At 43.2% G+C, this 13,788-nt stretch overlaps 1 protein-coding gene across 6 annotated transcripts in view; it reads left to right on the top strand.

The window, feature by feature from the left end:
• The window catches only part of itprid1 (ITPR interacting domain containing 1), a 130,808-nt gene that overhangs the window by 57,422 nt on the left and 59,598 nt on the right, over window positions 1-13,788 (top strand). For 4 of the 6 annotated variants that reach the window (XM_052023952.1, XM_052023953.1, XM_052023954.1 and 1 more), the window contains exons 7-9: window positions 3,320-3,403; window positions 9,538-9,740; window positions 9,979-10,421. In XM_052023952.1, the coding sequence (XP_051879912.1) occupies window positions 3,320-3,403; window positions 9,538-9,740; window positions 9,979-10,421 (730 nt within the window). The remainder of the gene's footprint in view (window positions 1-3,319; window positions 3,404-9,537; window positions 9,741-9,978; window positions 10,422-13,788) is intronic. The other 2 variants (XM_052023951.1, XM_052023956.1) reach the window with 2 other exon arrangements.

The following is a 13,788-nucleotide window of genomic DNA, read 5'->3' as shown; positions in this document are numbered from 1 at the left end:
TTTGTTCCTTGGCAAGTCTCTCACCAGACTGTAGTCAGTTTTAAAGCTGTCCAGACAAGTCACTCAATGGCAGCAGAGTGCTCCCTTAAAGAGCAAGAAAATCAACTCCCAATTTAAGTAATCCCCACCCCACCCCCAAACATGCTTCTCTTCTTCCCTTTCCTAGCCTATCTCTCTTTTTTCTACCCCCCCCCCTTGTTGTTTCTCTCTCCTTACCTTTGACCCATCCCTCGGTGGTTCTGCTCTCCCTTCCTCCCTCGCACCTGCCTATCACTATCTCTTACCTGCATCTACCTATCACCACCTTGTGCCCACCCTGCCTCCCCTCTTTTGTCCACCTATCACTGTTCTGCTTTTCCATCTTATATATTGGGCTTCCCCTTTTCTTATCTTCAGTCCTGAAAAAGGTCCTGATCTGAAATGTTGACCGCCTGCTTTTGTCCATAGATGCTGCCTGGCCTGCTGAGTTCCTCCAGCATCATTGTGTTTTTGATCTGGATTCCAGCATCTGCAGTACTTTATTTCTCAAGAAAAGCAACAAACATCTTTTTCCAGTAAGACTATTCCACAATAGTCTTAATTTGGAATTTTGAGCTCCAAGTTACATTGTTCTGGCTGAAATTGTTGTTACACGAATAGAGGCCATTTGGTCAAACTGGAAGTGGCTGGTTCAATGTTTAGAGTGTGTGGTTTCAATCAGAGACACTCACTCTTAAAATTCACTGTGGGTAAAATTGAAACTGGATCATGTAGTGTCAAAAAATCATCACTAGTGTTCCAATTTCTCAACAATTCAATAACATAGGAAGAAGGGAAGATAGTTCAAAAGCCTGCAAAACTTTTCCACAACTTTGCATCAAATGGCTATTATGTCCCTACTCTTGAACTGGGGCAGCATTCATATGAAGACACAAGAAACTACAAATGCTGGAATCTGGAGCAACAAACAATCTGCTAGAGGAACTCAGTGGGTCGAGCAGCATCTGCAGGTGGAAAGAAATTGTTCATGTTTTGGGTCAAAGCCCTGTATCGGGACTGAGAGTGGAGAGGGGAGATGGCCAGTATAAAGAGGAGAAGGGGAGTGGTGAGACAGGAGCATGAGGTGATTGGTGGACTGAGACAGAGTTCCCCTAATCCTCACCTTTCACCCTATGAGTCCCTGTATCCAGTATCTCATCATTCGTCATTTCTGCCAGCTGCAATGAGATCCCACCACCAGCCACATCATCTTCTCTGTACCCCTTTCTGCCTTCCACATCCTAATGTGACTTCCTGGTCCGCTCGTCCCTCCCCACTGACCCCTGAGTAGCAGCAGGTGTAACACATGTCCTGAACACCTCCTCCCTCACCACCGCTATCCAGGGTCCTAAACAGCCTTTCCAGGTGAGACAAAGGTTCACGTCCACCTCCTCCACCCTTGTCTACTGCATTAGGTGCTCCCAATGTGGCCTCCCCTACATTGGCAAGACCAAGCACAGACTGGACGACCGTTTCGCAGAGCTCCTACGCTCGGTCCGCGATGGCCATCCTGAGTTCCCAGTTGCATGTCATTTCAATTCCCCTTCCCATTCCCACACTGACCTGTCCATCCTCGGCCTTCTCTACTGCCAGGGTGAGGCCCAACGCAAACAGGAGGAACAACACCTCATATTCCGTCTGGGTAGTCGACAACCCTATTGCATGGACATTGAGTTTTCCAATTGTAGGTAACCCTCCCCTCCTGTAGGTTGTTCCCTCCTTTCCCCACCCCCCTTCCAGTCTCCCATTTTTGTCCCCTTTCCCTCAACCCCACCCCGCAGACCTTCCGTCGCCCATCTTCATCCCCCTCCCCTTCCCATCCACCCACTCCACACACAGTTCACCCGCAGGTTCTGCCAACCACCCACCCCCCCCCACCCCCACCCCTCATCTGGTTCTGGTTCCAACTCCCATTCACATCTCCCCCAGTGGCTCCCATTCTCAGCTCCTTTACTTATCAGAGTCCAACACTGGCAGTCTTTTGTGTTCCTGCTTATCTTCCTCCAGCAGCTGTCTCCAATCTTCAAACTCCCCTTCCCCCACCTTTCTCCATCTGCCTCTCCATATATTTTTTCTCTCTCTTTTTGTCTGCCTCTATCTATCATTCACCTACCACTTCATCCCAACTCCACCTCCCTCCCCTCCACCACCTGCCACCACCTGCCCATAATCTTTCACCCCTCCTCAGTCCACCAATCACCTCAGACCCCTGTCTCACCACTCTCCTTCTGCTCTTTATACTGGCCACCCTGTCTCTCCACTCTCAGTCCTGATGCAGGGTTTTGACCCAAAACATCGACAATTCCTTTCCTCCCACAGATGCTGCATGACTCTCTGAGTTCCTCCAGCAGATTGTTTGCTGCTTACACTCGCTATTGTGAATCATGCATGAAAATACCCAATCCATGACACAACTGGCATGATTTCACTCAGAAATGTTCGACACCATGGCTACATTTAAATTTAGCATGATTACTGCCTAAAACAAACTGGGTAGTATGTAATCCAGTTTGTTGATTGTTATACTTGCCTTGGAGATGATGCAGCAAACGAGGTTTTGTTCTGAGGAAAGATTGATGAATTTGACCTATTCATTGGAATTCAGAAAAGTAAAAGGCATTCTCATTGAAACAGTCAAGATCTTGAGAGATCATGACTGAGTAGACGTAGAGACAATATTACCCCTTCTGGGGAATCCAGAACTGAAGGGGAATAGTTTCAGAATAAGGGTTTGAAATGAGGAGACATTAGTTCTCTGAATGTGATGAATGTTTGGAATTCTCTACCCCAGAGAGCTGTGGTTGCTACACAATTAAGTGCATTCAAGTGTGAGGTAGATTTATGGGCTATGGGAGGATTGAGGGCAATGGGAACTGTGCAGAAAAGTGAAGCTGAACATCAGATCACTCACCCTCTTACGAAATAGCAGAACGGGTTCAAGGGGTCAAACTAATGCTCCTTAAAGGAGTGGAAAATTTTGATATAATAGGTGGGGAGAAATAGTTTCCGCTGGCAGGAGGTCCTTAACTAGAGGACACAGATTGAAAATTGGCGCAAAAGCCAGAGAAGAGATGAAGAGTTAATTCAGTAGGTTCTTGGTCAGAATTCATTGCGTTGAAAGGGTAATGAAATCAAATAATGCATTTTAAAATGGAATTGGATATATCCTTAAAAAGAAAAAAAAATTGCAAGGTTGTGGACCAGTTGTTCTGCTCTTCCAAAGGAACACAGGCATGATGGACCGAATGTCCTGTTTTTGATTCTGTAATCCTTTAAAAAGTAACTAGTTTGTGTTAACCAGTAGAGCCTTCCACTCTGAAAACCCTCCACTGACAAGACTGGATAGCGCAGCTTCAACAACTTCCTTGAACATTGAGCCCAGGAGGTGAGTTATTCCGAAGCAGCACAGTGCTTATATAAGACGAATTTGGTGAGTGTCACCAGTCATAAAGATCAGCATGTGGGTACTTTAAATAGCAGGGGGACTGATCCTAATCTGGAAATGTACTGGTTCACTTTAACATAACTGATGGGGGCTGATAACTGATTGTTGGTTTTAGTGGTGAAGGTGGGTTTACAGATGGGTGGTGAAGGGTGTGCTTTCAGGTCTGATAATGAGCTGATTTATTGTGCACTGAGCTGCTGTAGATTAGTACCAGTCCTCTGAAGAGAGCCATGGAGCAGTTCATTGGTTCTGACCTAAAATAGCAATTGTGATCCTTTTTTAGGGTCTAACCCACAGCTTTCCAAAGGGGCCCATTTCTTGACTGAGGTTTTGGATCCCCTGTACTAGGACCCCATCAGGCTGTGTATAGTTGCAAGTGATTCTGCCATGTCTTTTGCATTCAAATGTGGGGCAAGACCACCATTGAGGATGGAGATGTATTTATAGCCTCTCCTCCCATTAGCTGTTTAATTACCCCCCAGGTGTGGCTCAACTATAGACCTTTGACCTGATATGTTGGCTGCTTGTACAGTTTAGCATGTATGTAGTTCCACATTGCAACTTCACCAAGTTGGTACCTCATTTTTAGTGTACCTGCTACTACTCCCAGCATGCCTTTCTGCTTTCATCATTGAACCAGGATGATTCAATTCAAACGGTTGGCTTGATTGTAATGGTAGAGTGGGAGAATACATCAGACCATGAATTTACACATTGCTGCTTCTGCTGATGGTTGGCAGTGCTTCATGAATGTCCAGATTTGAAATCTCAGTTCTGTTCTGGGTCAAAATCATTCAGTGTGATTGTAATGCCACACAACATGATGGGGGTCATTCTTAGTGTGAAAATGAGACTTGGTCTCTTCAAGGACTGTGCAGAGGTCAGTCCAACCAATGCAATCATGCACGGAGGTATCTGCAATTTGTGAAGATGAGTTCACATAAGTTCATTGTTTATATTGGTTCACTCAGTACCTGCAATAGTTTCTGCTTTGGTAGTCATGTTCTTCAGGGTTTGTCCAGTTCAATCACTACAGGTGCTACCAAGTCACTCTTGGTGATGGACATTTGAAGTCCCCACCCAGAATAAATTCTGTGCCCATACAGAGTGTTGTTCAACTTGGAGGAGGACTAGTTCATCAGCTGAGGGAGGATGAGGAGGTTTTCTTGCTCATGTTTCATCTACCCTACCAACTAGAGGGAATGCCATACTAGATTTAGTATTAGGTAACGAACTAGGTCAGGTGACAGATCTCTCAGTGGCTGAGCATTTGGGGGACAGTGACCACCACTCCCTAACCTTTAGAATTGTCATGGACAAGGATAGGAGCAAAGAGGACGGGAAGATATTTAATTGGGGAAAGGCAAATTATGAGGCTATAAGGCTAGAGAGTGTAAACTAGGATGAAATTTTTGAAGGGAAATGTACTATGGAGATGTAGTCGATGTTCAGGGATCTCTTGCAGGAAGTTAGGGATAAATTTGTCCCGGTGAGGCAGGGAAAGAATGGCAGGGTGCAGGAACCATGGGTGACAAGAGAGGTGGAACAAGTAGTTAGGAGGAAGAAGGCAGCATACATAACATGTAAGCAGCAAGGATCAGATAGGGCTCATGAGGAATATAGAGTAGCAAGGAAGGAACTTAAGAAGGGGCTGAGAAGAGCAAGAAAGGGGCATGAAAAGGCTTTGGCGAGTAGGGTTAAGGAGAATCACAAGGCTTTTTTCTCATGCGTGAAGAGCTGAAGGATGACGAGAGTAAAGGTAGGTCTGATTAGAAACAAAGGTGGGAAGATGTGCCTGGAAGCTGTGGAAGTGGGTGAGGTTCTCAATGAATACTTCTCTTCAGTATTCACCAAGGAGAGGGGTCTTGATGATGCTGAGGACAGTTTTCGTAGAGTATGTAGAATATTCCAGAGTATGTAGATATTAAGAGAGAGGATGTGTTGGAGTTGTTAGAAAATATTAGGACAGATAAGTCCCCGGGGCTTGACGGAATATTCCCCAGGCTGCTTCGTGAGGTGAGGGATGAGATTGCTGAACTGTTGGTTAGGATCTTTGAGTCCTCGTTGTCAACGGGGATGGTACTGGAGGATTGGAGGGTGGCAGATGTTGTCCCCTTATTCAAAAAAGGTAGTAGGGATAGTCCAGGGAACTACAGGCCGGTGAGCCTTACGTCTGTGGTGGGTAAGCTGTTAGAAAGGATTCTAAGCGATGGGATCTACGATCATTTAGAGAATCACGGACTGATTAGGGACAGCCAGCATGGGTTTGTGAAGGGAAGATCTTGCCTCACTAGCCTGATAGGGTTATTTGAGGAGGTGACCAAGAAGATTGATGAGGGTAGTGCAGTGGATGTGGTCTACATGGATTTTAGTAAGGCGCTTGACAAGGTTCCGCATGGTACTGAAGAAGGTCAGAGGACAAGGGATCCAGGGAGGCTTGGCAGTGTGGATTCAGAATTGGCTTGCCTGTAGAAAGCAGAGGGTTGTGGTGGAGGGAGTGCATTGGGATTGGAGGGCTGTGACTAGTGGTGTCCCACAGGGATTGGTTCTGGGACCTCAACTTTTTGTGATATTTATTAACAACTTAGATGAGGGAGTGGAAGGCTGGGTTAGCAACTTTGCAGATGACACAAAAATTTGTGGTGTTGTGGATAGTGTGGAGGGCTGTCGAAGCTTTCAAAGGGATATTGATAGGATGCAGAGCTGGGCTGACAAGTGGCAGATGGAGTTCAATCCAGAGAAGTGTGAGGTGGTGCACTTTGAAAGGACAAACTCCAAGGCTGAATACAAGGTAAATGGTAGGATTCTGGGCAGTGTGGAGGAGCAGAGGGATCTGGGGGTTCATGTCCACAGATCATGGAAAGTCGCCTCACGGGTAGATAGGGTAGTTAAGAAAGCTTATGGGATGTTAGCTTTCATTAGTTGTGGGATCGAGTTTTAGAGCCGCAAAGTGATGATGCATCTTTACAAAACTCTGGTTAGGCCACGCTTAACCAGGCCACTGTACTCTGTCCAGTTCTGGTCACCTCATTATGGGAAGGATGTGGAGGCATTGGAATAGGTGCAGAGGAAATTTACCAGGATGCTGCCTGGATTAGGGGGTATGGATTATGAGGAGAGACTAAAGGAGCTAGGGCTTTACTCATTGGAGAGAAGGAGGATGAGGGGAGATATGATAGAGGTATACAAAATATTAAGAGGAATAGATAGAGTGGACAGCCAGTGCTTCTTTCCCAGGGCACCAATGCTCAATACAAGATGGAAGTAATGGGTGGGAAGTTCAAGGGAGACGTCAGAGGGAGGCTTTTCACCCAGAGAGTGGTTGGGGCATGGAATGCACTGCCAGGGGTGGTGGTGGAGGCTGATAAGTTGGTCAAGTTCAAGAGATTGTTAGATAAGCATATGGAGGAATTTAAAATAGAGGGATATGTGGGAGGAAGGGGTTAGATAGTCTTAGGTGTGGTTTAAATGTCAGCACAGCATGGTGGTCTGAAGGGCCTGTATTGTGCTGTATTCTATGGTTCTATGGTTCACGAGATCTGGACTCACCATTGACAAATCCAGAGCTACTCCCTTGCATGTGTATAGCGCTGTATCGCCACCATCCTTAGTGAGTCTATCTTACCAGTAGAACAGGATGTCCCCAGGAATTGTGAAGGAGAAGTCTGATACATGGTCTGGGAGGTTTGATTCAATGAGTGTGAATATGACAAACAGTTACTTGATTTATCAGTGAGACAGCTTTCCCAATTTAGACACCAAATGTTTGTGAAAAGGACTTTGCAAGATCAATGGGACTGGGAGTGACTTTGCAATACTTAGGTTGGTGCCGGGTGATCAGCCTAGTTTTATCCTTTTTCTGTTTTAATCTAATGGTTATGAAACAACTGTGCAATGCTATGGGTCAGAAATCATGTAACAACCAGTGTGGGTAAGGATAGTAGCACTCCCCTTCTGAAGTGCAAAATTTTTATCAAAATCATCTGATAGTTTTTGGTCACCAATACTAAGAATAGTTGTCTTATCATTCCAAACTATTTTTAACTGAGACCCTATATATTTTTTCAGTTGACATATGGTCTTTCAGCCTTCTGTCAGTCTAGTTTAGCAGCAAGACTGCACAGCATAGTGCATTAGGAAACCGTCAAGGATACTTGAGTCTAAGTTGAGGACATCTTCAAAGTGTTTTATCCATGGGTGCTGTCCTTGATAAGCTCTCAACCAGTTTGGGTTGTAGGTGATCTTAACAGTACTGAAGAATCCATGCATGCCTTAGTTATAAGCTAGTTAGAACCATAGAACTATAGAAAACTACAGCACAGAAAACAGGCCATTCGGTCCTTCTAGTCTGTGCTGAAACATTATTCTGCTAGTCCCATTTACCTGTCCCCAGCCCATAACCCTCCAGACCACTCTCGTCCGTGTATCTATCCAATTTATTCTTAAAAGTTAAGAGTGAGGCCACATTTACCACATCAGATGGCAGCCCATTGCACACTCCCACCACTCTCTGAGTGAAGAAGTTCCCTCTAATGTTCCCCCTAAACCTTTCCCCTTTCACCCTAAAGCCATGTCCTCTTGTACTTATCTCTCCTAATCTAGGTGGAAAGAGCCTACTTGCATTAACTCTGTCTATGCCCCTCATCATTTTGTAAACCTCTATCATATCTCCCCTCATTCTTCTCCGCTCCAAGGAATAAAGTCCTAACATGCTCAGTCTTTCCCTGTAACTCAACTCCTGAAGACCAGGCAACATTCTTGTAAATCTCCTCTGCACTCTTTCAATCTTACTGACATCCTTCCTGTAGTTCGGCAACCACAACTGCACACAATATTCTAAATTTGGTCTCACCAATGACTTATACAACCTCACCAAAACATTCCAACTCCTATACTCAATACTTTGATTTGTAAATGCCAGGATGCCAAAAGCCTTTTTTACAACCCTGTCTACCTGTGACTCTACTTTCAGGGAATTATATATCTGAACTCCCAGATCCCAGATCCCTTTGTTTCTCCGAAGGAAGGACCTTCCATTGCTGGCCCTTCTGTGCTTTTCGTTGGCCCTTGCCTTCATATGCCCGTGGGTGTGTGTTTCTTTTTAACCTTGAGGAATGATGAAGTTATTAATCCAAAACCACTTGCATTTTTGATTGATTAGTTGCTGCATCTCTTGGTCATCCTCATCAAGAATCTCTTCACAGGTGCAAATTATAGTAGATGTCAGACCAGTCTAGACGTGATTGCAGTGCAGATCCAATTGAGTTTTCATCAGGTTGCCTGTGAGGCACTTGGGAGAGGAACTTTGGGGGGGTCTTGAGACGTTTGACATGGATTTTATTGGGGCAGTTACAATTACCCCTATCATTTGGGGCCAGGCTGATGGACATAACAGAGAGGCTAAGGAGTGGTCAGTGAGCTGCATCCTGGCACCCAGAAGGCATCCAGTGAACCTTAGCGAATCCTCAGCAGTGACTGACTTTCAGGCAACATAATCCATGATCCTCAAACATCCCAACAGCCTTGTGCAGAGGACAAAGTGGGATGCAGAGCCTGTCCTTCTGTTGAAACGTTTTAATAGTTTTGTATGTCCTGATTCTTCAGAGATATTTAAATACTGATTACAGCAAATAATTAAAATTATTATTTTGAGAAAACATATCGTAACACAAAGAAATAACAAAACATAATAAATTAAAACAAGTAGAAAGAAAATAACCTCCCTTAATCCCCAGGTTATGAAACTCTATTCAATGAATGCCACTCCTTTTCCAGGTTTAACTGGTACAGGATCACAAAGGAGATTCCTTGACATAATGCCATTTTCACATCCCAGCCTATATTCTGGGGTCTTTTAAAATCATCCAACAACTTTTATTGATATGTTTTGAAAGGGAATTTACGTTTCTCAACTACCAAGCTAAGATATAAACTTGTGTCTCCTAGATAATTAGACCTCTTAATTATTAATTCAGTAGTATAACGATTACAGCTTAAAATAACCAAATTAACATTTTTTTGATTTCTAACATTGGAAAAAACGCTTGTAACATCCTAATTTGCCTAATTTGCAGTGTTTTTGGATTTCTGGATCGCTGGCACAGTGACCCTGAGGAACTTCTACTTGACCTTGGTTTTGGCAAAGAGGAACCTGACATCTCAACCAAAATACCAGCTCGTTTCATCAATAGTTCCTCTGTTGCAACTGGAATAAATATAAGAGTCTTTCTGGATGCTCAGAAGCTACGAATGGAGATGGAAAACCTTGATATATGCAGTAAGGAAAGCTCCACATACACAGGCTTAGTAAAATATCCCTGGAAATATGCGTAAGCCTTCAACTGATAGTTGAAAAGGAAATTGCATTTGATCATGAGAATTTCTTTTCCAAAGTAGCACATTATTATAGATGATCTCAAATTAAATTCAGGGTCTGTTTTATTTTTCTAATTTAGATCATTTCCACTAACTTGAAGTCATAGAAGTGACTGATGTGTTTTTCTCCTTGTTCACAGAAATAACCACCCAGAATCTATCACCTGAGCTCAACGTTGTGCAGGTGCAGACCCTGGACACCAAAAAGGAATGTGGAACATTGCTGAGAAGGATTTCACAAAATAGCCCTCATAAAAGCATTAAGGATTCCCAAAAACTTGAAGAAAGCTGGGAAAATGAAGAGAATACTTTGAGCTCTTTGGGAAAGGACAGAAAATATGCTTTCCTCCATGCTCACCCATTTATTCCTGAAGATGACAGCATTTTATCACCATTGGAAGTAGGACAGAATGGAGATCAGAAAAAGGCACCTCATTTGCCTCTTGATTTGAAGATGGGCCAAGATTATCCCCTGTTAGAAACATCTGCCAAAGACAGGGACGCGCAATTTCTAATGCCCCAAGCAAAGAGGCTGAAGCGCAGCATGTGTGATCAGTTACCAGAATCCTTTGAAATGGAAGAGGTAAACAAAGTCAGGAAAAGGATACACTTCACTGTGGCATACATGTGGATGGCTGTCAGGGTTGAGCAGCTGGGAGATTGGATGATGAAAGTATGGAACCTTGGATGGATGGGGGTGGTGCTGGTGCTTTCTGTAAAGTTGAGGGAGTATGAGAATGATTAACGGTAACTACGGGCCTTAACCTGATGGTGGTCCCAATCCAGTATTGTGCTGGGAAGATCTAGTTATTAAGGTTGTGCCCATCAATGGTTGCTTCCAGCACAATGGGGTCCAAGTTTCCCTTAGTGCTCCACAAAAAAACATTACACGTGGATCAACAACATTCTGTGGGTCTCTGATGCAGATGTCTTGCAAGGGCGCAAAGACTTGTGCCCTGAAGTACCAAGTCAAATTTCTGGACTGATGTTTATTGACCTGGAAATAATTATTATCATATTTCACTCCAGAAAGAACCAATGTTAAATTGCATAACAATCGAAGTAAATGGTGGTAAAGTGATTGAATTACTAGGCAATTTTTTTTCTGAAAATCAAAAAAAAAATTAGAAATGTTGGAAATCTGAAAAAAAAAGCAGAAAATGGTGTAAACATTCAGCAGGTCAGGCAGCATTTGTGGAAAGAGAAAGTCAATGTTTTGCCTACTCTGAAATGTTTCCTTATCCATAGATGGTCTGTGACCAATTGTTTCCAGCATTTTCTGTATCAATTCATTTTGTCTATTCTTTCTAGTGAAGTGAATAATATTTGAACATTATCCTTCATCAGCTGTCTTCTTTTCCAGAATCTTTGTGTCTCTCCATAATTCACTTTCCATCTACCTTTGTCCTTAGTTAATTTGGATTTAATTTTCCCTGTACATCCAAATCATTGAAATAAACAGAAACTAGCTGAGGACCAGGACAAATGTCTTTGACAACCCATTAGAAACTGTCTGTCAACCTGAAAAGCCCAGTTGATTCTCACTCTCTGATTTCTGCCCATTGAACAAGACTCCATCCATGCAGATATGCCATCCCGGCCCTTAAAAAGGAATTGATAGGAATCTGGAGATCACTGCCTGAAAGGTTAGTCAAGCCAGAACCTTCATAACATTTAAAAAAATATTTGGATGTGTACTTGAGGAAGGGAGGCCTGTAGGGAGGTGGGATTAGGCTGTGTAGCTCTTTATCGACTGGCACAGGCACGGTGGGCTCCTTGGTTTGGTTTGTTTTTTTGCTTATTCTGTAGTGAACTTTGAAAAGCCATGACTTGTGTTTCCACCTTCTTTAGATCCCTCCAGGCATTCAGCTCCAGGGATTTTTCCACTGTGAATTCCCTTAACATCTCTTACGTTTTAGCGATGTCCATTGCTTCAGGTACCATGGATCATTGGATTCTTCCATTTCTGCTCCATTTAGTTTACCTACTGTAGAGAAAACAAAATCAGAAACAGAATAGTGCCACAGCCATTTCTTTGTTGCCCACCACAATTTCTTCTGGCTTTGTCTAAATGTACATTTAGTTTTTCTGCCCTTTTTTTCATTGAGTCATTGAGTTGTACGGCATGGAAATGTTCCCTTCTGCTCACCACCAAGCACCAATCTTCTAACACCCACATATTTTCGGGACAGTTTGCAGTAACCAATTATCTTACCCACCAGAATAATTTTGGCACTTGGGAAGAAACCAGAGCCCAAAAGGAAATACACATGATTACAAAGAGATGTAAAAGATTACAAACATGGAAACATGACACAGACAGCTCCCAAGGTCAAGAAGATCCCAAGCTTTTTGAAGCTATGAGGCTGTGACACTAACTGCTGCATCACTGTGCTGCTTCACGGTTCTGGAAGCATTAACAATTTCTTTCATATTTGTCAAACCGCTCTTGTATATCTTCCTCTTTCTTTGACAATTCATTCGTCATTCTCTGCTGCTTCTAAAACTTCCCCAAACTGCAGGCTGTCTAATTTTCTTGACAACATTATAGGCCTCTTCTTTTAATCAAAGTCTATCTTTATCCTCCCAGTTAGCCACAGATGGATCATTTTTCTCATGGAATATTGAATTTCTCAATAGAATGTATATTCATTGAGAATTCTGAACTATTGGAGCATATTGTAATTTAATTTCTCTTTCTACTTTAACTGATGCACTCATTAAACTTCTACAAATAGCTTTATTTAAGTTCATCACTCTCATTTCCAAATAATTAGTTTCTCTGGAACTACATTCAAAATTTTATCATACGTTGCTTGAAGGATGAAATTGTTTAATACAGGATGCTTCCTAATTTTTAAATGTTGCCACATATTTCATGTCCTCCTGAACAGAAAAGCAAAATATTGCAGATGGTGGAAATCTGAAATAGAGTCACAGAGCACTACAACACAGAAACAGGGCCTTCGGCCCACCTAGTCCATTCCAACCTGATCTTCTGCCTAGTCCCATCTAGCTGCACCCAGACCATATCCCTCCATAGCCCTCGCAACCATGCACCTGTCCAAACTTCTCTTGAATGTTACAATTGAACCCGCATCTACCACTTCCGCTGGCAGCTCATTCCACACTTGCACCACCCTCTGAGTAAAGAAGTTTGTCCTCAAATTCCCCTTAAATATTTCACCTTTCACCCTAAGCCTATGTCCTCTAGTTCTAGTCTCACCCAACCTGAGGGGAAAAAGTCTGCATGCACTCACCCTATCATTACCCTGCATAATTTTGTATACCTCACTAAGATCTCCCCTCATTTTCCTGTGCTCCAGAGAGTAAAGTCCTAACCTATTCAACCTTTCCCTATAACTCAGGTCCTCAAGTTCCAGCAACATCCTTGTAAATTTTCTCTGCACTCTTTCAAGCTTATTGACATCTTTCCTGCAGGTAGGTGACCAGAACTGCACACAATACTCTAAATTTGGCCTCACCAACATCTTGTACAACTTCAACATAACATCGCAGCTTCTGTACTCAGTGCCCTGGTTTATGAAGGCCAAAGTGCCAAAACCTCTCTTTACGGCCCTGTCTACCTGTGATGCCACTTTCAAGGAACTATGGATCTGTATTCCCAGGTTCTATCACACATCTCAGAGCCCTACCATTCACTGTGTAAGTCTTACCCTGGTTTGATCTCCCAAAGTGCATCACCTCACATTTGTCTGCATTAAATTCCATCTGCTATTTTTCAGCTCATTTTCCTAGCTAGTCAAGTTCACACTGCAAGCTTTGATAGCCTTCCTTGCTGTCCATTACACCCCCAATCTTTGTGTCATCTGCAAATTTGCTGATCCAATATACCACATTATCATCTAAGTTATTACTATAGATGATAAACAACAATGGACTTAGCACCAATCCCTGCAGCACACACTAGTTACAGGCCTCGAGACAGA

The sequence above is a fragment of the Pristis pectinata genome, chromosome 9 (assembly GCF_009764475.1).
Source record: "Pristis pectinata isolate sPriPec2 chromosome 9, sPriPec2.1.pri, whole genome shotgun sequence".
NCBI classification, from domain to species: Eukaryota; Metazoa; Chordata; class Chondrichthyes; order Rhinopristiformes; family Pristidae; genus Pristis; species Pristis pectinata.
The sequence above is the reverse complement of the archived record's forward strand: the minus strand, read 5'-3'. Positions and strand labels throughout refer to the sequence as shown.